This window comes from Rousettus aegyptiacus, unplaced genomic scaffold, assembly GCF_014176215.1.
Source record: "Rousettus aegyptiacus isolate mRouAeg1 unplaced genomic scaffold, mRouAeg1.p scaffold_m13_p_4, whole genome shotgun sequence".
Lineage (NCBI taxonomy): Eukaryota > Metazoa > Chordata > Mammalia > Chiroptera > Pteropodidae > Rousettus > Rousettus aegyptiacus.
Genome location: NW_023416307.1, coordinates 155,699,267 through 155,726,432, shown reverse-complemented (window position 1 = coordinate 155,726,432; position 27,166 = coordinate 155,699,267). Strand labels below are relative to the sequence as shown.

Genomic DNA, 27,166 nt, shown 5'->3' with positions numbered 1-27,166 from the left:
TGGCCTGCCCTGTAGGCTTTGTGGATACAAAGCCTCGCACCTCGTCTTGCCACTCTAGGACTGGTCTAGCTCTGGTGGGAGCTAGAATAGCCAACTCTGGGTTCCCTTCTCTCTTCAGCCTCCCAACCCAGGCAGGCCCCGCCCACATTGGGGTCAGAGTACAGGCCTCCTCAGGAGGTCCTCATAGAGGTTACCAGGCAATGCCAGTGCCAACTGACTCTGCTCTTATCCCAAACTCTGCCCTGTGCTAGGGCCTCCCGCCATCCTCTAGCCAGGGGGTGGCTAGAAGCCACGGCCCCAGATTGTCTGGCCCTGAGATTCGGGTTAGGAATGAAGCTCTGTCGGCACAGTCCCTGGTTCTAGGAAAGCTGAAAGGATGGCATTCAGCTGTTACTGCTACTTTTTGATTGGAGGGCAGCTGGAGATCGGAGCCAAGACAATGGAGCCCTGCCCTGCCCGTGATTCTCTGGCTGAGGGCTGAGGGGCAAGCCATGACGCAGTTCCAATCCTAGGTTTTCATCTCTTTAGGTTACCCTCTTCACAAAGGGCAAAGACCTGGCTACACCTCCCCACCCCACTACACACACACACACGCACACACACACACTCACTCACACACATCTGGGAGTGAGGGGCTGCCTTAGGTGGAGAGACTAGAAACAGCCAATGACATAGGATAATTGCAGCCTCTGTCTACCCCTGGGCATGACCCAGCCTCTTCCCATGTCCTGCCCTCACATCCTGATTCAGTCTCCACAGTCCCGACGCCTATGCCAGGCAGGACGGGGACCAGTGTGTCCAGGGACCATTAGCTCCAGGGACTAGTTACAGCATCCAAGCGCACGTGCGAGCAAGCACGCTTGGGTGCTCACAGAATCCAGACACACGTGCCCCTGGGCACCACTGCACACACTGTACTGTTGCCTTCTCCTTCAGCATAAGAGCGCACACACAGAGACACACTCACACGTGTGCATGCACACCCTGCCACGTGTTCTCACCCACAGGCACATGGAGTGTGCACAGGACCAAGAAAAGGTGGAGCACTGCCAGCAGCAGGAAGGGCTCTAGCAAGTCACCTCTTCCCCTACCTCTAAACCCCCCATTCCAGCCTCTCCTCAGCCCAGTTTCTCCATGCCTGGATATCCATGACCTTTGGGAAAGACAGAAAACGTGTGTGACATGTGTGAGGTCAGCGAGCTATGGCTCAGCTGCACCATACAACTCAGAGAACCAGTGTTTCAAGGACGGTGGGCAGACGGAAGGAAGGACTGAGTGCCGGGCCATTCATTCATTCTGCAGACACGAACTGAGTGCACCGAGATGAGAGACAGGCTCTGCGCTGCAGATGCTCAGCGTGCCGGGAGATTCCTGCTCACTGGTGGAGCTGGTGCCAGGACCGAGACCACCCAGAGGTGGCACCAGCCTGACCTGGAACAGGTGACCCAAAGCCAGGGAAGAATGTAAAGGGCTCCTCAATACCCCCTCTGGAGGAAGGTATTGAGGGGCCTTGTTTGAACAGTCGTTTCCCAGGCTAGCCTTCCAGCCCCAGCCCCGGCTTCCTCCCTTGGGCAGTCCCTCCTGCCGGCGGCCTTGGGGAGCCATGCAGGAGAGACTCACTCAACATGGTGAAGAGTTTGGAGAGGACCCCACCCAGGATGGGGTCAGAAAGCTAACTAGGAAGGTTGGGCTGGCACTGGGAAGCATAAGTCTGGCCCTCAGATACTGGCCTCAGGGCTTGTGAGGGGAGCGGGCAATCACTGGGTCCGTGTGCCTGCCTGACAAGGGACAGAGAAATGATCAAGGAGCTCCTGTAGAGCTCCTGCCTGGCAGTTCGCAGCCTCCTCCAGTCAGAGGACAGGTGTGGTTATGGGCCAGTTCTCCTGTATCCCCACATCTCAGCCCAGGCCACCGATGGTGGTGCTGCTCATGAAGTGTCTGAGGCTGATACAGCTGAGAAGAAGGCAGATTCCACACTATGCCATAGGTGACTTTTATAGCTTAGGAGATTTAGTGCCACAAAGGAGGGGCAGGCTGAGCCAGACCCCCTGACGTGGTCTTGCGGATGGAAAAGGTTTTGGCCTTGTGGGAGCGGAGGCTGGGCTGGAAAGGAGATTCTGCCTCCATGGTCTGGAGCCCTCACGGACCTCTTGCACACACCGCTTGCACACACGTCCCCCCCCCCCCCCCCGCGCGTGTTTACTACTCTTAGCTAGGGGATGCTAGTCTGCCGCGCAGCTTACCCCAGCAACTGCTTACTTGGTTTTTCTAAGCGAGTTCCACCCTTTGGGTCATGTTTTGGGAACTGGGTAGAGCACGGGTCCCCTGGGGATTACCCCCTGCCAAGAGACTCCTGTGCTGGTCCGGGACTCAGGCTTTCCCCACACCTCCCACTCCCCAGTCCCTACAATGGGCGTAAGAAGAAGGACCTTCCGACCCCTGTTGCCCAGTCAGTCCCAGGGCCTAAGGGAGCCTTTGAGAGCCAGGCGGGGACAGGCAGGTCAGTGCTCACCGACTCCACTACCACTTCTTTATCCGCCTGCGTTGGGGTGGGATTCGGGCCTCCGGCTCCTCCAGGGACGGGGCGGAGCCGGTTGAGGGAAGCCCCGCCCCCAGCCCGCCCCCGGCCCGGGGTGCAAATCCGGTGCGGGCGAGCGGCGGGAGATGCTGGAGGTTCGTGAGCCAAAGCGGCTGCAGCTGGCGCCGCGTCTGCCCCGCGTGCCCGGAGCAGATTCTTCCCGCCGCCCCCGGAGCCCTCGGTGCCCCCACTGAAGTCGCGATCGCTTCCTCCCTGTGATCGACCGGCGCTGCAGGTGCGGGGCGGGCCGGGCGGGGGGCGCCTCCCGAACGTACATCGTGGGGTCTTGGGGGATTGGGTCTCTGGCTCGAGGTTTGGGTCGCCGAGTATGCAGGGGCCCTGCGAGGGTTTGGGGCCCCGGAGAGGACAGAGCACGCGGGCTCTGCAGATTCAGGGGGCGGCGTGCGAGGTTGGTTGGTTGGGCTAAAGTTCCCTGTCACCCCGGTCGGCTCGGGGGTCCCAGGGGAAGCCTCTGGGACTCAAGACCAGGCAAATCTCCTCTTCCTGTCCCCACCACCACCTTGCCCACCCCTCATCCCCAGTCTCGCAAGGCTCCTAAATGTGAGACTCTCAACCCTCGGACATTCGTGGTGCCCCACTGGGGGTAGGGGCCGAAGGCTGAGCGGTAGCTTCTGACTCGCAGAGCCGCCTCCTGCCCCTCCCAACTGCCCCCGCCCCCCTCCCTCCCACAAAGCAGTCACTAATTTCCATGACAACGGAGAGTTCTTTATGGGCGACAACCTGGAGGGGGCTGGGCGGGGCTGCCGAGTGGGGGAGGGGGCTCCAACCCCCTGCGGGCCAGTAGCCCCCAGCCAAGATCTAGCTTCCAAGCCCAAACGTGGGGCCCAGCCGGGGGTCCAGGGCACCGACTCAGCGCTGGGCGGTGGGGGCGGGGGACGCACATGTTTCTGCTGGGAGGTGCGGGGCTTGGTGCTCACACGTGTGCCTCCCGCATGTGTGTTGCTGTGCCAGCGGGGGCGAGTCAGCAGCACTGGGGAAGGGGGTCAGGGCAGCACCGCGGCAGGAGGCAGGGCCCCTGGCTGGGGGGAGGTGGACAATGAGCAGTGAGAGTCTGCATTTCCTAGCCCGTGATGTCTGGCAGAGACCCTAGCCTCTCCCAGCCCCCCACGGCTCTGCCGAACTGCTGTTGTCCGCACCCCCTCGGAGAGCCTGCTCCACCAGGTGCCCTCCTGGGCAGCAGGGCCCTCTGTCCCTCACCAAAAGCTCAGTCTGCAACAGTCGGGCCCCTGTCCTGCCACCCTCCGTCAAGGCCCAGGCTTTGAACCCCCCAAAGGCCACCTGCGGAGCCTGGGAGACCTGGTGGGGGTTGGGGGGGCGGGGAGCCTTGTTGATTCCTGTCAGCTTTAGCCATCTGCAGCAGGGGGCGGGGTGAGGGGGCCCGGGGCAGGGGGTGGGGGGCGGAGGGGGAAACGCAATTTTCTCAGCTGGGATATCCATTCCTCTACTTCCCTTTAGGGTCCAGCAGACGACCCCTTCATTTTCTTTTACAGCATTTGGTGGGGACCTGCAGGTGCCATAGACTATCTTCTCCATATCTGCTGCTGGCCCTCCCCTCTAGCCCATGTCCTGGCCACCATTCACTAGTAGGCCATCCGTCCTTGCCCTGGGAGAAGGCCACAGAGTCCATGATCTCCATCCGGGGAAACTGAGGCAAGGGAAGGTGGTTGTCATCCTGTTTATAGGTTGCTTGGGGTGCCATTTATGGCTCTCCTGACAGGACCCACTGTTAAGAGAGGGACGGCAGTGGCGGAGAATCAAGCAGAGCTGCAAGAGGGGCCCTGGGGACCCACAGCCTGAAGAAGATAGCGGAAGGGGGTGGGTGTGTGTGGCCGGGGAGTCCAGGCAGAGCTCGGCCACTGAGAGGAGGACCGTGAAGGGCCGCGGCCGGGTCTCCAGGCTTCATTTCCATCCCCCGCGCTTGTACCTTCTCCAGGTGGGACCAGCCTTACCTAAGCTGCTGTGGTGACAGGGGAGGGGCTGAGGAACTCCGTTCTGACCTAGGGGATGGCAACCTCTGACCTAGGGGATGGCAACCGCTGGCCTCTTCCCCCAGGGCTACGCTGTGCCTCCCACGCCGAGTTCCTGCGGGAGGGTTCAGTCTCCAAGGTCCAGGCGCCCCTGCAGCTTCAGGCCCAGGCGTTCAGAGCACAGGGCCGTGGAGGCCTTAGGGCGCCCACAGGCCCCTTCAGAACCTCCTGCCCACCTTCTCCTTCAGTATCCTGGTGGCTGCATTCTTTTTACTCTGTCATCTCTTTGCTTCACGTCCATAGCAGGTTCTGCCTTTGTCTCTCTGTGTCCCTGCCCCTCTCTCAGTCCCTCTTGCTCCCTACCTCCCCTTCCTTGATCGGGACCAGGGTCAGAGAAACCCTGAGAGAGGAACCATACCAAAGCCTCAGGGACTTCTTGGAGAAAGAGTTTGGCCAACGCTGCTCCCTGCCCCCTCCCCTGGTTTCAAAACTTCCCATCACATCACTGTAGCGACCCTTTGCTCTGGAGCCCTCCCCTGCATTTCCCCTCCTCCACCCATAAGGGGGCAGTGGGTTTTCCTTCAGGGGTTCAAAGGCTGGGACCCTAGGTGCCTGGGAGGGGCCAGTTGGCTCTTGACTCTGCCTACATGTTGAGGGCTGAACTTTCTAGAGGCAGCCCTGGACAGTATGCCCACCCCCGAGACTGGAAAGGTACCCCCCTTACTCCCTCATTAGATAGGAGAGAGTCAGCAGCAGGAACTGTGGGCTGTGGTTTAGCTAGAGCCCAAGGCCCAGCCAGGGCAGCCCCCTGCCCAGTTCCCTGAAGGGCAGGGCAGCTGGATGGTAGGCTAGAAGCCTGGCTCTGCCTCCTGACGCCAGACCCTGAGTGAGGTCTCTATTTCCCCTGGTCCTGTGAGTGAGGCTTCAGCGGTGGACCAGGCAGGCCTTGGGCATTACGGCAGGAAACTTGACCCCAGTCTCTGAGAGAGGAGAACAGAGAAGGGAAGGGGGTGCCTGCAGGCTGGTGTTCACAGCTGCCACTAAATCGGGAGGTGTTGTCCACAGTTGTTGGGAGGCAGCGGGAGGCCTCCTGGGCCCCTCCTGGCCTCCCTAGGTTTGCTGCAAGCTCTGGTGCCCCACATGGCAGGGGAGCAGGGAGCAGGAAACTCCTGTTTATGGCTAAGGAGGTGGGACCTGAAGCAGACTGACCCTAGTGGAGAAGAGGACAGGGCTCCCAGGTGGGACTTCTGGGCCCCTGCAGCTGTCCTCTGTCCCACTCAGGCATCCCCTGGGCCTGACTTACCTTAAAGTGCAGTAGGGCCTCTAGAGGACCCTTTATTACCAGGGCACCAACAGGCAGAGGCTCCCTCGGGGTTTCCTGAGGTTCTATCGCTTGAGCCCAGGGGTCAGACTGGGGAGCGCTTGGCCCTCAGGCTCCCTTAGAGCCAGCAGGAAGGCAGTGGCAGTGCCAGGCTCTGCACTTCCGCCAAGCTCCCTTCAGACAGTCCCCTGTGCACCGGTCTCTCTGCAGAGAATGGGAAGAGCCATGTCCCTAGGGAAATGGCTGCTACAGGGCTCCTGTGCCCTCCCGTGTCCCAGTGTGGACCCGAGGCATAGCACAGATCCCATGTCACTGGAAGGAGCGCTCTCTGCTGCTGGGTGTTGAGTCTGGGCTGTCAGGGGCCATGAGGGTGAGGAATGCCAATCCCTTTCTGCCTGGCCTTCCGGTTCTGGAAGCTGTCCCCTGGCTGTTCCTCCCGGCCTCTGGGCCGAGACCCCCCCTTGTTGGAGGCAGGTGCCGGGAGCTTGGTACACACACCGGCAGCCTCCCATGCAGCAGCAGTGGGTGGCAGATGGTAGAGCCGTGGGGGCAGAGGAGACCAAGGCGCTAATCTGCAGGGCCCCCCTTTCTTCTCGCTTTGCCCCGGGGCCGGGCTGGGGATGGAACAAGTGAGCGCCCTTAGGCTGGTGAGGAGAAGAAACTGGCTGAGATCAGGGCGGCCTTGGTAGCAGGGAGGCGGATCTGTCCCTGCCCTGGCCATGAGGCTTTAAGACATGGTTTCGGGCTGATGTGACTGTTAGCAAAGGCATGGACCTCAAGAGCAGCCCTGGGTCCCTGTGGACACAAGTGCATGTGGATGGCCAAAAGCTGGGCGAAGATCAGGGACAGGCGTATAGCAAACCTCCCACGCCATGCGTCAGAACAGGGAGTTAGTGAGGTGGGGCGGGGGGAGGTGGAGGTTGTGGAAGATATTTCAGAGAAGGGCCATTTTGAGTCTGGAGCATCAGGATTGTTTTAGACAATCTGTTGCACAGACAACCTTAGAATGTCAGAAATCACAACAAAAGAAGAGATTTAGCTCTGGTGCCAGCACCTAGCTCGCGTGGAAGGTGCTCCGCAGGGGGCCGAGACAGGCATTGCCCACACTTCCTGCCATTGAGTGGACACTGTTGAGCTGGCGAGTCACCTGTTGTTGAATGTTTAGGTAGTGGCTGATTTTTTTCATGTTATAAATAACTGCCGTGACAAATAGGATACTGTTGGGAGGCTTTGGGGGAAGGGCATTTCTGTCAGAGGGAACGGTGTAAGCAAAGCCACAGAGCGGGGACACAGGTCCCTCCCAGCCCTCTTGAGGGACCTGCAGGCTGAGGTGCCACCCTTCTGCTCAGTACACAGCCTTGGATTCCAGCCAGAGAAGGGAATTGCTGCACAGGAATGAGGACCGATCCCCACCCCCACCCCACCCCCCACCGGATTGTCAGGGCGCAAAGATGGGTGGCCGGCAGTGGTGGGTGGCTGTGCCTCTGCTGTCAGCTGTGAGAGTGGGATTCCAGCCACATGCTCCTCGCCGGCAGACGCAGGAGCAGGGCTGTGACCATGGTGGCAAAGACACACAGTCGGGGACGATCTTCAAAGCGTCTCTTGTTCGCCTCTGCAGTGCCTCACAAGATGGCTTAAGCTCTGGCTTGAATCACGCTGATGAAATGTGTTTGCGTTCCCTGAGCCCAAACAACACAGATGAAGGAATAATGGGATTTGCTCCCCGATGTTGAGGGCAAATTTGAGGAGAACTTAAAGGACTGTGACCCCTGGGAAGCAGATGGCCTCTGCCCGGGAGGAAGCAAGCAATAGCCAGGGCTGGCTGTGGGGCTTGTGTAGGTCCTGGCCTTTGACCCTGGCTGGCAGAACTCCTCTGGTCCAAGTTCTTTCCTCCCATCTGCATTATCCTGTGGCTGTGCGTGACCCCAGGTAGGGGATCATCTGGGATGGCAAGGCCCAACCCGGCCTGTGAGCAGCGAGTGCTGATCCGTGTGAGGGGACAGTACGTGCAGCCGGCAGAGGCAGAGCAGTTTGCATGCAGTTTTGGTGCAGAGCTTGCTGTAGTCCCAGTGTCACAGTGACCAGGCATTATGGTGGCAGACTTTGGGTCAGGTCTGCAAAGGTCCTGGCACTGTCACCAACTCCCCTCCCGAAGTTTACCTCTGAGCAAGGGCTACGAGTGCCTTTCCTTTGAGGGCTGGAGCCAGTCCACCCAGCACTGCAGGTAAGGATAGGGCTGGCAGGGTTGCAGACCCGAAGGGCGCCTTGCCACAGGTGCCAGAATGCCTGGAGCCCACTGCAGTCAGTTGCAGTGGTCGCCATTGTTCCTGGAACACCACCTGGCCAGGGCCCGTCCCCTGGACCTGACTGCTCACGTCCCCTGTGGGCCCTGGCAGTGAGGCACTAGCCGGGCTTGTCTTGCTTTTCTGGGCTATTACCCCTGCATGCTTGCTGGTGCATCCTTCCCCTCTAAGGCCCAGCTCTAATGCTGCTTCTTGCCAAAGCCTTTCGTTACTTCTCTACCCAGAAGGGAGTCCTCCCTCTGAGGAATCCCCCAAGCACTGTGCCTGCATGCAGTATTTATGAAATTAATGAAAGTAATCATAACAGCAGTCCTAACAGAAAGTTAGTAAACAAAAGATGTAAATCTGTCCCTCCAACACCCAATTCTTTGCCCCAAAGAGAACTCTTATTTTCTTAGTTGTCTTTCCAGAGAGGATTTGTGAGTGTGCATGGGTATATAAACTTTTAAAAATTTACCAAAAAACAGCAGCCCTTAACCACCATTCTGTCCCTTGCTTTTTCACTTAACAAAGCATTTCAGAGACTGTCCACAACCGCGTATTTTAATCGACTTGATTCCTCTTAATAACTACGAAGTATTCTTCAGTATGGGTAGTCATAAATTTTATTAACACTTTTTATCGTGAAATATAACAAAAACCTCAGAATGTGCCAAAACTTGTATTTACATTTTTACAAATTATTATAAAGCTGTGAAACTACTACTCAGGTTCAGAAACAGGTCCAGCATAATCCCCCCAAGTGTTCTGGTTCCTAGCTTTACTTTATAGTTTTACCAACATGTTTATGTCCTTAAACAGTAGAGCTTAGCTCTGCCTGTTTTGAACCCTATATCAAATCTATAATTAATAACATCGATTATAGATTATGTAATCACATTATATATATATATTCATTTGTGTCTTTTTTACTTAACACTGTTTTGTGAGATTCACCTTATGCTTGGGTATAGCTGTAGCTACTTCATTTCCATTGTCGTGTAGTATTCCATTGTGTTACTGTCCCATAATACATACACAATATCACAGTGTTGATGGATATTTGGGGTGTTTCAAGTTTTAAGCAATTATGGATATTGCAACTATGAACATTGTTGTATGAGTATGCATAAACGTATGCATTTCTGTAGGACATGTGTTTAGCAGTGTGATTGCTAGTTCACAGGATATGTTCGACTCCTGGAGTTTTAGCAAATTATTTTTCAAAGGGGAGACTTGCCCTCCACCAACAGTGCTCATGTTCTCCACATCTTTGCCAACTCTTGGTTATCTTCAGACTTTTGGAGATGACTATCTGAAGGGTGGGTAGTTATAGCTCATTTTATCTGTTAAATGGCTGAAATGTAAATAAATCATTTGATCGATCTTTTCAGTGTGTATAATATAATGTGATTCCCTGATATGTCAGTTTAATACATTTTTCTTAAGCTGGGCTATAGTAGTTCAGGCAGCGAAACCGAGTGGCTAGAGGTATGGCCAGAAAAGCAGGGGTAGGATCTGAGCCTGACTATCCTCTGGCCCTTCCTGCCCCAGACTCTGCCCCTGGCTTGGCCTGAGCCATGCTGGGATCTCCCAGAAGCAACCTCTATGGTGCAGAGAAAAGTAGGGAGCGGTGTAGCTGAGCCAGACCCCATCCTGCCCACAGCTCAGCCTGGCAATGCCGTTTGGGTGTGTGACTCTGGGTGACAAGAAGAACTATAATCAGCCATCGGAGGTGACTGACAGATATGATTTGGGACAGGTCATCAAGACGTGAGTGCCAGTTTGGTGGGCAAGGGTGGGTGGGCAAGAGCTGGGGAAAGGGGTGTGGAGTGCAGCCCATGCTGAAGCCAGGGCTGAGCGGGGCGCCTGCCGGCTGCAGTGAGGAGTTCTGTGAGATCTTCCGGGCCAAGGACAAGACAACGGGCAAGCTGCACACGTGCAAGAAGTTCCAGAAGCGAGACGGGCGCAAAGTGCGGAAGGCGGCCAAGAACGAGATAGGCATCCTCAAGATGTAAGTGTGAGGCCTGGGGCTGCGGTGGGGTGGGGTTGGAGGTCACAGGGCAGGGCTTTGAGGGCAGGGGGCCTCAAGCAGTATCATCCTCTGGCCAGTTGGTCTGCTGTGGCTGACAGTGACAAGCACAGCCTCTCTGAGGGGTTCATCCAGCCCTAACTGTTGGCTCTTCTCGCTGCTGCCAGGGTGAAACATCCCAACATCTTGCAACTGGTGGACGTGTTTGTGACCCGCAAGGAGTACTTCATCTTCCTGGAGCTGTGAGTGTGGGCCTAGGGTCCCAGGATTCCTCTACCCTCTGCGGCCAGCCCCCTTTCTGGACCCTTGAGGTCCCAGGTCTTGCCCAGCCAGCTCGCTGGTGTAGGCAGCCTGCCCGAGTGCTCCTGCCCCACTCCCAATCCCGCCCACAACCGGGCTCAGGGGCTGGTGTCCCTCAGGGCCACGGGGAGGGAGGTGTTTGACTGGATCCTGGACCAGGGCTACTACTCGGAACGAGACACGAGCAACGTGGTGCGGCAGGTCCTGGAGGCCGTGGCCTACCTGCACTCACTCAAGATTGTGCACAGGAACCTCAAGGTGAGGCCAGGAACTTAGTCGAAGGGTCAGTTGGCAGCTGGCCTGGGGCTGTGGTGGGAAGCACTTTGGGGCCTTGGTCTAGCCTCTGAAGTCCTCACTTCATGGAGTCTTTCTCTGCCCACCCATATGTCATTCCTGGCTGGAGCAGCTGGAGAACCTGGTTTATTACAATCGGCTGAAGAACTCAAAGATTGTCATCAGCGACTTCCACCTGGCTAAGCTAGAGAATGGCCTCATCAAGGAACCCTGTGGGACCCCTGAGTACCTGGGCAAGCAGAGGGGATGCAGGGGCAGGGTGGGGAGACAGCTCTCAAGGAGTGGCTCTGGGTAGTGGGGAAGTGGGTGTGAATGGTACCAGGCTTGGCCAGGCCTGATATTGACCAATTGGTACTGTGTTTGCAGCCCCAGAGGTGGTAGGTCGGCAGCGGTATGGACGCCCTGTGGACTGCTGGGCCATTGGAGTCATCATGTACATCTTGTGAGTGGATGGCAAGCAAAGAAGTTTACAGCTAGGTACGGTAGAAGCTGATGTCCATGGCCTTCCTGGCTGACTTTGCCCTTTGGCTTCCATGCAGGCTTTCAGGGAATCCACCTTTCTATGAAGAGGTGGAGGAAGATGACTACGAGAACCATGACAAGAATCTCTTCCGGAAGATCCTGGCTGGCGACTATGAATTTGACTCTCCATATTGGGATGATATTTCACAGGCGGGTGAGGAGGTGCCCAGCATTTGGGTAGAGTGAAGGGTTGGTGTGGGGGACCTGTTCTCAGCCTCCTCTGCTGGACTCTGCTCCTACCCCCCAGCCCATTCATCACCTCTAGACAATGAGATGGGGTGCCATGCCTAGCCTCTCCCTGGCTTTGTCCCCAGCCAAAGACCTGGTCACCAGGCTGATGGAGGTGGAGCAAGATCAGCGGATCACTGCAGAAGAGGCCATCTCCCATGAATGGTGAGCAGGGCCCGGGGGGATGGGAGGAGAGGCTGGAGTTCCTTAGCAGCCCCTATCCTTGAGGCTTTGGGTGGGGTTTGGGGGGCAGCCAGAGCTCAGGCCAGCCAAGAGGATCTGCCTGGTAATCCCTGGATCTTCAAGGAAAGGGCTGGGTAGAGTCTCCGTGAAAGTCCATCCCCCTCAAAGCCAGACACATTTGCACCCTTTCCAGGATTTCTGGCAATGCTGCTTCTGATAAGAACATCAAGGATGGTGTCTGTGCCCAGATTGAAAAGAACTTTGCCAGGGCTAAGTGGAAGGTAAGGCTTGGATGGCTCTCTTTCCTGGACTGATCCCAAGTGCTCCTTTTGGCACCCACGGTCTCTTGCCTGCATCACACACAGGCTTTGCTCCACCCACTATGTGGCATAAGCTACTATTTTAAGTGGGTGTGTTGAGCATCTGGGTCCCTAGCCCTGGGGTGGGTAATCAGGGAGCCATGGGATGGTCTGGGTTTGGCCTTCGCCAAGGAATGGATCCAGCTTCCATAAGCCCACTCTGAGCCTCTCTCGCTATCCTCCTTTCAGAAAGCTGTCCGAGTGACCACCCTCATGAAACGGCTCCGGGCACCTGAGCAGTCTGGCACGGCCGCAGCTCAGTCTGCCCCAGCCACAGACACTGCCACTTCCGGGGCTGCAGGTGGCGCTACAGCTGCGAGTGGAGCTGCCCCAGCCCTTGGGGGCAGTGCCACCTCAGCCGCAGCAGGTGATGCTGCTCTTGCTGTAAAGAGTGATAATGCAGCCCCTGCAGACCGTAGTGCCACCCCAGCCACAGATGGCAGTACCACTCCAGCCACCGACGGAAGCGTCACCCCAGCCACCGACGGGAGCATCACCCCAGCCACCGATGGGAGCGTCACCCCAGCCACTGACAGGAGTGCTACTCCGGCCACCGATGGGAGAGCCACACCAGCCACAGAAGAGAGCACTGTGCCCACCTCCCAAAGCAGTGCCACACCGGCCACCAAGGCAGCTGCCACCCCTGAGCTGGCTTTGTCCCAGCCGGACAGCATAGCCCCAGGGGGCGCAACAGGCCAGGCTCCACCATCTAGTAAAGGGGAAGAGGCTGCTGGCTCTGCCCAGGAGTCTCGGAGGGAGGAGACCAGCTGAGTGGGCAGGCTGGCGGGGGGGTGGGGACGGGCAGGAGGGTGGGAGAGTGGATGAGGGGCTTTTCACTGTACATAGAGTCAATGGCATGATGCCCTCGCTCCCCACCCCCAGCCCCTGCCTCCCAACGTGGGGCATGTCTGGGGGCCACGGGAGAGCAGTCTCATCTCCTGTGTGTATGTGTGTGAGTGGTGGGCAGGCCAGAGGCAGGACCGGCCCCAGACCCTGCATGGATTCCTCGTGGCTTTTCTGTCTTTCGCTAGCTTTATCAGTTTTTGTTCTCTGTGGGATGCTGCTCTAGGGATACTCAGGAGGTCCCTGCTCCCCTTTCCCTTTCCTTTTTGCCTCACACCCCCAGGCGGGCCCTGCAGGTCTCATCCTCTCCCAGGCCCTAAACTTGGGTGGCCTTGCCCTGAGAGCTGGTCCTCCAGCGAGGCCCTGTCAGCGGTCTTAGGCTCCTACACATTAAGGTATGTGCCTGTGGTATGTGGGCTGCTCTAGGAGTGGACACAGGCCGGCATCGAGAATGCAAAAATCTAGGGCAATATGTTTTAAGACAAGGCCGGGTGCATGGCTGGGGGCACTGCTTGGTAGCTGTGGGGGTCCTCAGAAGTGAAAAAGAATGAGGAGGGTAGAAACTTCCATCTTTGTCCCCAGAAAGCCCTTTCCAAGCCCCTTGTGCTGTTTCCTGCCCTCCCGGGTCCTACAGTGTGTTGCCCTGTGCCCTGAGTCCATGAACCTGTACGGAGAAGGAGGGGCACTTAGGATGTGGCAATGAGAACTGGGAGGGCATAGTGCAGGCCTAGCACCTAGTGCACCAACCCAGCTGGGTCCTTACCCTGGGCCAAACAGAGGGCTGATATCCCCAGCTCCTCCCAGATGGCCCCCTCAGGATCAGCCTACGGTCTCCTCCATCCCAGGGGGACTGTTGCATGGCCATGTCACATAGTCTGATTTGTGGGTTTGCCCTTTTCTCTCTCTTACAACAAAAAATCAGAGAGGAACCCCTTTTATGTCTATGACCCAGTTCTCCTTCTATTGGGGCTTAGAGGCTCAGGTGCCACTGAGCCTTGCTCAGTTGCTTGTGCTGGGATGAGGAAGTGGAGTAAGGCTCCCCAGTTTCCTGATGGAAGCTCTTGGCAGGTACCCTTTGTCAGACCCCACCACATCCTGGGCAGGCGGCCAACACTGGTTATGGCCCTCGCTCAGCACTCTGGTGGCAGTCCTGCCCTTCTTCCTGCATGCCTATGGGTCTGCTCTGGTGTATGAAGGTCAGTGGGCTAAATGTATGCCTGCTGAACCTGGCAAATAAATGTCACCCTGCCAAAGCCTCTGGCTACTCTCTTGCCTTTGCTTCCTCTGTCTTACTGGGGAGGGACCCCTGGAAGGCAGTGGGGAGGGAAGAGGCTGGGAGCGGGTTCACAGTGGCCTGTGCTCAGTGCCATGTGGCTTGCTTGGGCTGAGATTACAGATCATCCTGACGACAGTGTGTTCTTTGGTAATGGTGGCAGGGCCCTCTGGGCTCTAGTAATCCATGTGGGTTGTGGGTCCTGTGCTGGACTTGTGCCAGGGAATAACCTCTGGGCTGCCATCCTGACAAATACTGTTTAACAAGGAGCCCTGGTCTTAGGCACAGAACTAGAACCCACCAAGGACCAGCCACCATAGGGAGAGACCTTGTCTATGGCCAAAGTGGGCTTCCCTGGGTTGTGAGAAGGTTCAGGGTAGGCATCGCACAAAGGTTTTATGTTTCCTTTCGTGCTGATTCCTCCTTCCTAGGAACAACACCTGTGCTTTCCACATAGGCCAAAAACATTCACTCTGAGTCTACTTCAGGTGGAATGAATCGGCTTTATACTATGAGGCTCTGCATAAGGTTTCTTTTGGGGAGAGAGGTGTAACACTGCAAAAAAATAGGTGTGAAAACTCCTAGGAAGACTTGTTCCAGCTCTCACGTGCCCAGATGAACTCACCGGGGATGCTGCTCTTTTTCAGGGAAGACCCCATAGGTAACTTCTCTGATGTGGGAATAAGAAAAAGGATTTGTTAGTCGCTGGTCTATGACACATCAGGGCTTCCAAAATTCCAACCCCACTATGGTCCGGAAGCGTAATTGATCCTCCTGAAAGAGCTAAAGTCAGGGTAACGCACTGCCACCTCCGAACTTAAGGATGAAGCCAGGGTGAGAGCTTGGGGCGTTCCAAGGGGTTAGGTCCTATGCCTATCTTACAGGGATCATTTGAGAGCCGAGGGCTGGTAGGGTGGAGCATTCTTTTGGTCTGTGGGAACTGTAGGCTTCCAGCGTATGGTCCAGCATTGCCCAAATGCAGGGAGCCCACTGTCCATTGGGATCATCGTCCCATTCCCCCGCCGCCGCAGTCTTGACTCTCCCGAAGTGCAGAAGCTGCTTTGAGAAAACAGGGCTGAGGAGCCCGTGCCGGGCGCGCCTCGCATCAGCTCTGGTTTGGGAACATAACGAACTGTCTCGCCCCCGAAAGTGGTCCTGCGGGTAGCTTACTTAGCTACTCCGGGTCTCGACCCAACGTTGCGTTCCTGCGGTACCAGCTGCGCTCCCGAGAGCCGCCCCAGGCTTCTCTTTGGCGGTAGGTTCGTTAAGTCCCGCCCCTGAGAGTTCGTCCAATCCGGACCCAACCTTCAGGTTCCGCCTCCACGTTTCGTATAACCACTTCCGGCCCTATCCCGGAAGTCGCTCAGTGGAGCCAAATTTGAAGCGTTCGGAGGCGGGAAGTGGGGGGCAGCCACAAAGCTGAATTAGTCGCGGTTTCCTTGGCCACCTGGGCCCCTGGAATCCAGTCATCATGCCTATCCGTGCGCTGTGCACCATCTGCTCCGACTTCTTCGACCACTCGCGCGACGTGGCCGCCATCCACTGCGGCCACACCTTCCACCTGCAGTGGTGAGTGACCGCTGATTCCGGGCCGGGCACTTGCCCCGGTAAGGCTGCAGGACTGTGAAGTGTCGGACTTCCGGGCGACCAGTCCCTGGAGTCCAGACGGGTGATTAGAACGTCACTAGACAGAGCCTTATGGGAGTTCCCAACCTGGCAGAGGCGGATCAAGGCAGGCTTTCCGGAGGAGGTGACAGCTGAGCTGAGTCTGGGGGAACAGAGTTGGTTCAGTGAAGACTGAGTAAGGGCTTCTTTGATCCGCTTGCAAAGAGATATGACGGGCAGAGGTGAGCTTTCACCAAAATGACGAGCCCTTTTATTCCTTCGAGGTAGAAACCTGGTAGGAGTTTGGCTACTCGATTCGTTGCGGTTTGCTTGATTGTGTGGAATGATATATCCAGATTCACCTCTTTGGTCAACACTGCAGTGTATTCGGTGACGTAAGCAAACTCAAGTTAACATCAAAGGGCAAGGAGATGCTCCCTTTTCAGGCTGTCCTGCCGACCCGATAGAGAACCCTTCTATTGAGTACAGCTGGTGGGAAAAGATTCCGCTGACAGCTGTGGAAAGGCTGAGTTAGAGCTCCTTTACTCCTTTATTTGTTGGGGTAAAATTTACAGAACAGAAAATGGGCCATTTAAACCATTTTTTCCTTTTTTTTTTTTTTACTATATACTTTTTTTACTGTAGTAAAAACATATATATAAAAGAGTTTACTATTTTAACATCTTTTTTTGGACTGTTACAAAATTTATTTAACAAAAAAGTTTAATATGAAAAAGTGCACGACCCAATTTTAAAATAGATGCTTTGGAAAGAAGATATGTGAAAGCAGTTGATTTATAAACAGCCATCGTTTATACTCTTTCCAAGACTTAAAATACTATTTCCTCGTTTTGCCACCATTTCAATATTATTCTGTTGTCCGCTGGTTGCCATTATCTATCATAAGATTCATGAAGAGATCAAATTCTTGCAATATTCCTTGAGCGTGGCTGCTACCATTTAATTTCAATGATAAATTTTTGTCCATAAATTTATTTTAATTTGGGAAGGTGAGCTTTCCTCGGTGAGCTCAAAGATGCCTTCCATTTTAACCATTTTTAATTCATTGGCCTTACGTACATTAATACCATTGTGTAACCATCACCACTGTCTGTTTCCAGAACTTTTCCATCATTTTAGACAGAAACACTGTACCCGTTAAATAATAACTCTCCATTCTCCCCTCCCTACAGCCCCTGGAAACCTCTATTCTACCTTCTGTCTCCTGGAATTTTCTAATTCTAGGTACCGCATATAAGTGGAATCATACAATATTTGTTCTCTTGAACAAATTCTATTTCACTAAACTTAATGTTTTCCAGTTTAATTTATATTTTAACGTGTCAGAATTTCATTCCGTTTTATGACTAAATAATATTCAATCGAGTGGAAATATCACTTTTTTTTTTTATCCTTTCATCTATTAATGGGCCTTGGTTTGTTTCCATGTTTTGGCTACTATGAGTAATGCTACTGTAAATATTGTTGTACAAGTATCTGTTTGAGTCCCACTTTCATTTCTTTTAAGTTATACCTAGAAGTGGAATTGCTGGATCATATGGTAATTCTATGTTTAATGTTTTGAGAAACTACTTTCCTGTTTTCCACATTGACTGCACCATTTTACATTTTTACCAGAAATGCACAACTGTTCCAGTTTCTCCACATCCTTGCCAACACTTGTTTTCTGTTTTTGTTTTGTTTTTTATAACTGTCTTCTTTTTAAATTTGTGTTTATAGCTATCATTTTACTTCTTAGCACTGCTTTTGCTGTATTTCATAAGGAGTGGTATGTTGTATTTTCATTTTCATTCATCTTGAGGTATTTTCTAATTTCTCTTGTGATTTCTTATTTACCCATTGGTTGTGTAAAAGTGTATGCTTTAGTTTCCTCATTCGTAAATTTTCCACTTTTTGTCTGTTACCAATTTTTAGTTCATTCCATTGTGATCAGAAAAGATATGATTTCAGTCTTTTAAAATTTATTAAGACTTGTTTTGTGGCCCAACATATGGTCTATCTTGGAGAATGTTCCATGTGCACTTAAGAATAATGTGTATTCTGCCATTATTGGGTGGAGTATACATCTGTTAGATCTAGTTGGTTTATAGCATCGTTCAAGTCCTCTTTCCCTATTGGTCATCTAATTGTTCTATCTATTATTGAAAGTATAGGACATTGAGCTTCCAGTCAAGATGGCAGAGTAGGTAAACTGCTCACCTTCTATGACCACATCAAAATTACAACTAAACTACAGAACAAACATTATTAAGAATCACCTGAAATCTAGCTCAACAAAAGTCTGTAACTAAGGACATACAGAACTACTTCTGGGATGGTAGGAGGTTGGAGATGTGGAACGGTCTGGTCAGGAAGGATATTGTAGCTACGGAGGTCCCCCCTAAGGAGTGAGGAGTCCCAGCCCCACACCAGGCTCCCCAGCCCAGGGTTCCAGTGCCAGGGACAGAAGTCCTCATAATTTCTGGCTGTGAAAACCAGTGAAGATTGTGGCTGGGTGATACAGAGGGCGGATGGAGTCCCAGGCATTCCTCTTAAAGGGCCTGTGTATGGGCCTGTGTATGGATTTACTCACTAACGGACTCACTTACTCTGGGCTCCGGCACTGGGCAGCAGCTCCAAAGGCACCAGAGACGCATGAGGAGGAACCGAATTGTCTGGCTTCAGGGCGAGGGCTGGAGGGGCAGCTTTCTCGCTGACAGAAGTGCTGACAGAAGTCATTGTTCCTTTGTTGAGCCCTCCCACACCCTGCCTGCATGCACAGGTAGGCACCTGAGTCTCCATCAGCCTAGCGAACATCGTTCTCCTCACCCTGATGATTCCGTGAGACCTGCCCTGCCCAACTTGCAGTCTCACCCAAGCCCCTTCCAGTGTTTTTTTGTTTTTCATATAAACAGCCTGTCTTGGCTCATGCCGTGGACTTTACTAAAATCTCTCAAAGGTTCACAAACCACAAACAAGCAACATCCGGCCCCTCGTGTCCCCTATATCTTGCTAAGTGGCCCCAATCCCAGCATTAGTAGCGGCCAGCCTCAGTTCACAGCTTAATCTCTCCTAGGCGCCTCCAAGCCCAGCACAGGTAGCAACCATCTGAAGATCACTTTTGTAGCTCCTATCAAGTGGCCCCAAGCAGGGCACAGGCGGAGGCTAACCTTGGCCTGCACCAGAGCCCGTCCCAAAAGGCCCCATAACCAACACACCTGGCAGCCAGCTTCAGATCACACCAGAGCACCATCCAACCACCTCCACAAACCACCCCCAAAGGGCAGACTCGGCAGGCACCGGAGCCCTACTACAGCCAGTCCTGCTCCATAGGGTCGGCCCCCACACAGCAGCTCCTACACTGTAGTCATGGCCAGTCCTCACAGCCAATCGGCCTGAAGGTCAACCCCTCCCACTGACATGTCAACAGCAATCGAGGCTCAACTACAACACGAGGGCGCAACCCACACATGGGACATACCCGGAGCACCTGGTTCAGGTGACAAGGGAGACTGTGCCATTGGGTCCTACGGGACACCTACTACATAAAGCCACTCTACCAAGATCAGGAGACATAACAGCTACTCTACTTAATACATAGAAACAAACATGGGGAGGCAGCCAAAATGAGACAAAGAAACATGTCCCAAATGAAAGAACAAAACTTCAGAAAAAGAACTAAACAAAATGGAGATAAGCCATCTACCAGATACAGAGTTCAAAACACTAGTTATAAGAATGCTCAGTGATCTCAGTAAGAACTTTAACAAAAGGATAGGAAATATAAAAATGGAGATAGAAAACTTAAAAAAGAACCAATCAGAAAGGAAGACTACGATAACTGAAGTGAATAATACATTAGAGAGTATCTATCAGTAGTAGATTAGATGAAGCAGAGGATCAAATCAGCGATTTGGAATATAAGGTAGCAGAAAACACCTAATCAGAATAGCAAAAACAACAAAGAATCCAAAAAAATGAAGATAGTTTAAGGAGCCTCTGATACAACATCAAGCATACCATTTGCATCATAGAGGTACCAGAAGAGAGATCAAACAGGAATTAGAAACCTGTTTGAAGAAATAAGATGGAAAACTTCCTTCACCTGCCAAAGGGAACAGACGAAAGCCCAGGAAGCACAGGGAGTTGCAAACAAGATAAACCCCAAATGCCCACACTAAGACTCATCATATTTTAAATGCAAAGGTTGAAGACAAAGAATCTTAAAAGCAGCAAGAGAAAAGCAGTTAAGTTACCTACAAGGGTGCTCCCATAAAACTGTCAGCTGATTTCTCAACAGAAACTGCAGGCCAGAAGGGATTGGCACAAAATATTCAAAGTAATGAAAAACCTACAACCAAGATTACTCTACCAACAAAACTATCCTTTAGACTCGAAAGATAGATAAAGAGCTTCCCAGACAAGAAAAAGCTAAAGGAGTTCATCACCACCAAACCAGTATTACAAGAAATGTTAAAGAGACCTCTTTAAGAAGAAAAATAACATGAGTAATAAAATGGCATTAAATACATACCTATTAACAATTACTTTGTATGTAAACGGATTAAGTGCTCTAATCAAAAGACATAGGTTGGCTGAATGAATAAGAAAATAAGACCCTTCATATGTTGCCTACAAGAGACTCGCTTCAGATCAAAAGACAGAATGAAAGTAAAGGGATAGAAAAAGATATTTCATGAAAATGGAAACAAACACAAAAGCTGGTATAGCAATTCGTATACCTTTCAAAATAGACTTTAAAACAAAATGACAAAGAAGGACCCAGTAATTCCACTTCTGGGTATTTATCCGAAGAAACCCAAAACATTCAAAAAGATGTTTGTGGGGGGAGGGGGAGGTAGATGAGGTAAAGGGGGTCAAATATGTGCTAACAGAAAGAACTCTATGGAAGGTGAACACACTGTAAATATATATATGCCTTACCGTTAAAGTGTGCAGCTGAAACTTACTAGATTTTATTAACCAATGTCACCATAAAACAAAGATGTATGTATCTGTATGTTCATTGCACCATTACTTACAATAGCTAAGATATAGAAGTATCCTAAGTGTCCAACAATAGATGGATAAAGAAGTAGTACATATACACAATAGAATATTACTCAGTCATAAAAAAAAGAATGAAATCTTGCCATCTGCAATAACATGGATGGACCACGAGGGTATTATGCTGAGTGAAATAAGTAAAAAAAAAAAAAAAAAAAAAGGGACAAATACCATATGATTTCACTTGTATGTGGAATCTAAAGAATAAAATAAATGAACAAACAAATAAATTCATAGATACAGAGAACATTTTGATGGTTGCCAGATGTGAGGGGGTTTAGGAGGGCGGTGAAACAGGGAAGGGATTAAGAAATACAAATTGGCAGCTATAAAATAGTCATGGGGATGTAAAGTACGGCATTGAAAGTTTAGTCAATAATATTGTACTAATGTAATGTACCAGATGAGTACTAGGTTTGTCATGGTGATCACTTCGGGAGTTATATAAATGTCTAATTACTACGTTGTACACCTGAAGCTAATATAATATCGTATTCAACTGTAGTTGAAAAATTAAAAATTATTTTTAAAAAGGAAGAAAGTGTGGGGTATTGATGTCTCCAGTTTTTATTGTAGAGTTATTTCTCCCTTCAATTCTGTCCAATTTTCTTTCATATATTTTTGAGCTCTTGTTAGGCGCATATGTATTTATAACTGTTATTTCTTCATGTTTGATTGAACCTTTTATTAATATGTGAAATCCTTTGTCTCTTGTAATGTTTTTTTGACTTAAAGTCTATTTTGTCTGACAATTATGTAGGCACGTCAGCTATCTTTTTGTTACTATTTTTACTTAGCCTGGTTGGGATTCATTAAGTTCCTTCAGATTGTACAATGATTTCTTTAATTAGTTTTGGAAAATTATCAGCAATTATTTCTTTATGTGTTGCCTCTATTCCATGATGTATTTTCTTTCTATATTAGTTTCTCATTTCTGCTATAACAAATTAGCACTAACTTAGTGACTTAAAACAACACAAATATATTACAGTTCCAGAGGTCAGAAGTCCAAAATGGGTCTTATTGTGTTAACGTCAAGGGTCATAAGTGGGGCTGTACTTTTCTTGGCTCATGACCCCTCTCTGCATCTTCAAAGCCAGCAGTGTTATAGCTTCCGTCTCTTTGTATAACTCTGACACTCCTGCCTCATTCATAAGGACCCTTGTGATTACACGGGGCACACCTGGATAATCCCCCATCTGATGACCCTTAATCACATCTGCAAAATCACCCTTGTCTCATAAGATAACGTATTCACAGGTTTTAGAAATTAGAATATAGACTTCTTGGTGGGGAGGGCATTCTACCTAACGCTCCTTCTGAAACTCCTATGTATGCTAGACCCTCTCACAGTATCTATATTGCTTATAGATTCTATATTGCTTATCTTTTTAATAGTTTCCTCTGACCTGTCTTTCAGTTTATTACTTCTTGAAGTGTGTCTAAACTGCTCTTAAATTCATCCACTGAATTTTTAATTTTGGCCGTTTTTTCAGTTTTAGAATTTCTTTTTGGTTCTTATTAAATTCTACTATGCCACCTTTTATTTTCCAACTCTCTCCTGATATATTCAATCTCGATTTTGATCCCTTTATCAAAAGAAATGGTCGGTGTCCGACAATTCTGTATCTGAAGTCTCTGTGGATATGTTTTGGTTTGCACTGTAGTGCTTTTTCCCCTGCATGACTGTTTACTTTAAAAAAAAAAAAACACCACAAAACATTTTATTGAAGTGTTTTTATATAATAAAAATTATTTTTATTATATAAAAATATGCATATACTAAGTACATGGCTTGCACGATTTTCACAAACTGAAGACCAGAAACGAGACATCAGCTCTCTAGAGTCCTCCTTGTGCACCTTTCCAGTTATTCCCACTGGCTGCCTCTCCCTCACAAGAAGGATAACTGCTGTCTGAACTTCCGGCAGCATAGATGAGTTCTGCGTACTTTTTCCTTTGTGTAGATGGAGTCATACACAATATACGGTTTCTTGTATCTGTTCTCTTCCCGTGTTATGTTTATGTGATTCATTCATAATAAAGTTCTTAGTTGTAGACTCCTTCATTCTCATTGCTGTGTAGTATTCCATTCTGCATAGTTAGCTTCGATTGTACATTGTACATAGTATTTGAAAAATTATTTTTAGAAAAAACTTTGATGATGGTATCATCTTCCAGAAAGGACTGTTTCTCTCTTGTCCCTGCGTGGTGGGAGAGACTTCTAGTAGGAGATTATTTTAAAGTTTTGTTGGACTAGCTAGATAGATGATGCAAAGCTGGGCTGTGTTTTCTTTTACTGCTACTTGCCTTTATTTCTAGTTTACCCTTCCCTTGAAAATATAGCTCTTTGGCCGTTGTCCCCTAGTTAAAGCCTAGAATGGTCACAAAAGAGCAGCTCAGGTGTAGGGAGGGCTAAGCCAAAGGGCCAAGTGGTCAGAGTGCTTTTACTAATTGGGTCTTGTGGGTTGTGCTGTGCCTGCCTGTGGCACTGCCCTCCTGGGGGCAGGCACTGGGTCGAGGAGGAGCAGGACAGCCCCTGTTGTGGTCAGGGTGCCTGCCCGGCCTGAGTGTCTCCAGCCAAGCCCGGGCTCACCAGTCTGTCTTTCTGCTTTTCATTCCAGCCTAATCCAGTGGTTTGATACAGCACCAAGTCGGACTTGCCCACAGTGCCGAATCCAGGTGAGGGTACTGGGGTGAAAACACCTCAGCTGAAGACATTTTCTCCTCACCAGGAGCCAAGAATGAGGAAAGACGCTGAGTAATATCTTGACCCTTTTGCACCCTCATGGTTTGAGGCTGTTTGAGCCCCACTCCTGCTGTTAAGTGGCTCAGGAGGCTTGCTCATGCCCGTGGGTAGCTGGCCCCCTTCCGTGCCTTTCCCCATTTTCTCAATGCCCAGTGCCCTAGAGTTGGGGTCTTTTGAGTGGTCACCACATGAGTCTGCAGTGGCGTGACTTCAGTAACCACCAAACCAGGGCTGCAGAGGTTGTCTGACTCCAGGGGATATGCCGTGTGACAGGTCAGGCCTGAGCACAGGCCTGGCTGCATGTCAGGCCGCACGTACATCCCGTCCTCCTTGCCTGTGACCCAACTATACAGTCCTGCTCTTTCTTGGTCTCCCTTCCAGGTTGGCAGAAGAACCATTATCAATAAGCTCTTCTTTGACTTTGCCCAGGAGGAGGAGGGAGGCTTGGATGCAGAATTCTTAAAGGTACCCAGAACTGATCTCTTTCTATTGAACCCTAAGCCCTCTGAGAGTTCAGTTTCTGGTCCCACCCAGGGAGGGTCTGTAGAGTGTGGGGGTGGAGTTCTGGAGGGGGGACTTGGTAGTGATGATGAGACACAGTCATTGGAGAAGTACACTGTGAGCCCGCCGCTTGGGAGTCCAGAGCAGTCCCGACCCGAGGTCGGAGTGCCTATCCCAAGGTCCCCTCACCTTGCAAAGGATCTACAGCCTTCCTTCCCAGCCCACTTTGCTTCCAGTCCTCAGCCAGGAAAGATAGATGTGTGGACCCACTGTTCACAAACCTGGCTGTGTCTTAAAACTGCCTGGAAAACTTGGTATATACCAGGTGCCTGTGTCTGTCTTAGACCAGAAATAGAGGGCAGAGCCCCTGGAATCAAGCCGTGCGGTCATGGTAGAAACCCACACTGCAGGAGAGAATGGGTGGATTCCCTCCTACTCTTCTACTGCTTTTCCTCTGAATCTAAGATATAGCTTTCTTTGTGCACCAAGGGGGCTGGATTGGCAGAGGAAGTGGGATTGGGGATTTTAAGTGAATCTGGTCTCCAAGGGTTAATTTGCTGGGCATCTTTCAGATCAGGGTTCATTTAGTCCTGGCTCCAGGATGCCATGATGTCCTTGGAACCTCACTGTTTCAAGAATGTGGAGCTTTTGTGCTTAAAGCCAGCATGTTCATCGTCATGGTAACTGCTCCCAGTTTTAAGCTGTGTCCTCCCTGCGATAAAGACAACAAAGGCATCTTCATCTTTCCAGCTTTCAAAGCCAGATTTAGGAGACAGGGAGACAACATCTTGAGTATTTTGGAGCAAGGGCGTGGAAGGCACTGTGCTCAGATGTGGCGGGAGCCAGTGGGCCTAGGATAGTTTGGGGCTAGTATCTCTTCCCAGGCAGTGCGTACGTGCCCTTCTCAACTGCAACTTCCACCCCCAGACGTTCAGCCTACACAGGCCCGCCCAGCCACCAAAAGCACCTGGCCCCAGAGTCCTGGGTCGAGAGTTTGACCACAGGGGGCTTATGTACCCACTGAGACTGGGCCTTAGTGTTGGTCACATGTGGGATTCTGAGTCTTGTGTTGACCTGGAGGAAGATTTGCCTGGATTCCATTCAGCTTCCACCAGGGACCCCTGGCCGAGCCTTTCGGTTCTGTAGAGGGTGGTCTTCCTGCTGATGGAATAGGTGTCTCTCTTGCCCACAGGGGTGTTGAATGATCTGGATTCCTGAATGGGAGCTGGGCTCAGATCTGCCCCAGCGTCTCAGTGGTTGCGGCAGTGGCTCTGAATAGTACACATGGGCTTCGAGAGGCTCATTTGATGCTCACAACAGTCTGGCTAGAGCCTACCACATGTGAGGTTTCACCCAGGGACACAAAGTTGTCCCAGTTTACCAACGTATTGGCTTCTGGGGCTGAAGATTCATGGCATAGAGCCAGCTTAGAGCTTGGAAGAGAGGTAGATTGTGAAGCAGGCAGGACCTAGGGTGGAGGAAAGGAGTGGTGGCCCAAGGTCCTTGGTCATCCCAGTTCTGTGACCCCTGATGCCTAGAGTGTAGCTGATGCCTAGAGGGGGTGAGGGCCAGCACAGGGCCTAGGAAGTGACAGAAACTTGTGCTATTAAGACTGATCGCACAGACCTAACTTCACTTCTCTTGATTCTCTTCTGCCTCTTTCCTCGTCCTGGATTCTTGTACCTGAGATCCTTTTCCTCCATCTTACCTACTTCTTCTCCTTCGTCTTCTCTCTTTCCCCTCCTTTTAGGTGAGGCAACCCTTGATTGACCTCACAAATTGCAAGGACCATGTCGGCTTACAACCTTTTATTTATTTGTGTGTTTGGTTGTTTATACGCCTACAGCACTTGGTCTTCCTAGGTGGTCTCCCATCCAAGTATTAACCAGGCCCAACTCTGCTTAGCTTCTGAGATTAGACGGGATCGGGCTTGTTCAGGGTAGCATGGCTGTAGCCTTACCTACTTCTTAAAAAGGCATATAGAGATACAGCAGGGCTCATCTCTCCATTGTTGGCTTAACTTGGCCTTGAGGTACAGTAGGGTCCATGCCTCCTTGGACCTACAGGCCTCAATATCCCCTCCTGGGACTCCCCTCAGCCTTAGGGGAGGCTGAGCAGAGGCCAGCTGTGATGCCTTCCTGCTGCTTATTATGGACATTGCCTTGCAGAATGAACTGGATAATATCAGAGCCCAGCTTTCCCAGAAAGGTGAGTTAGCAAGAGACAAGGGGCACTGGGAGGCCTGTGACTTGGGCACTGGTGGGAGGGGCCGTGGGAGGAAGGTCTCCAGCTTTGTGGCAGAGCTGGGGGCTCCCCTTGCTCTGTATGTCCAAGAGTCTTGGCAGCTCTTACGATTGGCAGAAAAGGAGAGGAAAGGGAGGTCACCGAAGTCGTCTACCTAGACCGGATGAATCTCTTCTCTTTGTCTGAGGCTTCTTGTCCAGGACCCAGGCTGGGAGGGGGCTACCTCTTGTGACAGAGTACTTGTCAGCTGCCAGTTTGGCAGGAACCTGCATGAGTTCTAGGATGATGAATTAACTATCCCCATGGGAATGGGGAGCAGGGAAATCTTTACTCAGATAGTTCCAGGCAGCAGAAAAAAGGTCTCCTGCCCTGAACAAAGAGGCTCTGTCTTGGCTTCCCTGGTTTGGCACATGCCAGAAAGAGAAGCCAGCCCCCCAACTTTCTGGCCTAGGACTTGTTCCTCATGTGACTCTGGGGTGGGGTGCTGCAGCCAAAGGCCCCGGTTCTCATGCTGATGAGTGGTCGGAACTCTCCCCTCTCCAACCTCCATCCCTACTCCAGAAAGGGAGAAACGGGACAGCCAGGTCATCATCGACAGCCTGCGGGACACGCTGGAGGAGCGCAACGCCACTGTGGAATCTCTGCAGAAGGCCTTGGACAAAGCCGAAATGCTGTGCTCCACCCTCAAGGTGGGTCCCCACGTCCTGGGGGCACAAGTTGGTGGGGAGATAAAGCCCCAGTCCTGGGCTCATCACTCTTCGCTTAGCTTCTGCTTCTGCCTTGGTCAGTAGCCAGGT

At 51.5% G+C, this 27,166-nt stretch overlaps 2 protein-coding genes and 1 pseudogene across 3 annotated transcripts in view; 2 read left to right on the top strand and 1 right to left on the bottom strand.

Annotated features, from left to right (window-relative positions):
* Nucleotides 1–2,643: 2,643 nt before the first annotated feature.
* CAMKV (CaM kinase like vesicle associated) lies at nucleotides 2,644–14,186 on the top strand. Its single transcript, XM_016149975.2, has 11 exons — nucleotides 2,644–2,813; nucleotides 9,836–9,942; nucleotides 10,052–10,183; nucleotides 10,369–10,443; nucleotides 10,621–10,759; nucleotides 10,908–11,028; nucleotides 11,162–11,237; nucleotides 11,335–11,471; nucleotides 11,632–11,710; nucleotides 11,922–12,009; nucleotides 12,277–14,186. Exons 2-11 carry the CDS (start codon nucleotides 9,848–9,850, stop codon nucleotides 12,856–12,858), a joined length of 1,524 nt encoding a protein of 507 aa, XP_016005461.1. The 5' UTR covers nucleotides 2,644–2,813; nucleotides 9,836–9,847; the 3' UTR covers nucleotides 12,859–14,186.
* Nucleotides 14,187–15,562: 1,376 nt separating this feature from the next.
* Nucleotides 15,563–27,166, top strand: part of LOC107513364 (TRAF interacting protein) — a 29,201-nt gene continuing 17,597 nt past the window's right edge. For both annotated transcript variants that reach the window (XR_004950438.1, XM_016149972.2), the window contains exons 1-5: nucleotides 15,563–15,772; nucleotides 23,500–23,557; nucleotides 24,006–24,089; nucleotides 26,294–26,333; nucleotides 26,931–27,058. Coding sequence is in view for 1 of the 2 variants with exons in the window: in XM_016149972.2 (XP_016005458.2) it covers nucleotides 15,675–15,772; nucleotides 23,500–23,557; nucleotides 24,006–24,089; nucleotides 26,294–26,333; nucleotides 26,931–27,058 (408 nt within the window). In the remaining variant the exon portion in view is untranslated. The remainder of the gene's footprint in view (nucleotides 15,773–23,499; nucleotides 23,558–24,005; nucleotides 24,090–26,293; nucleotides 26,334–26,930; nucleotides 27,059–27,166) is intronic.
* Nucleotides 25,963–26,081, bottom strand: LOC118601820 (annotated as a pseudogene).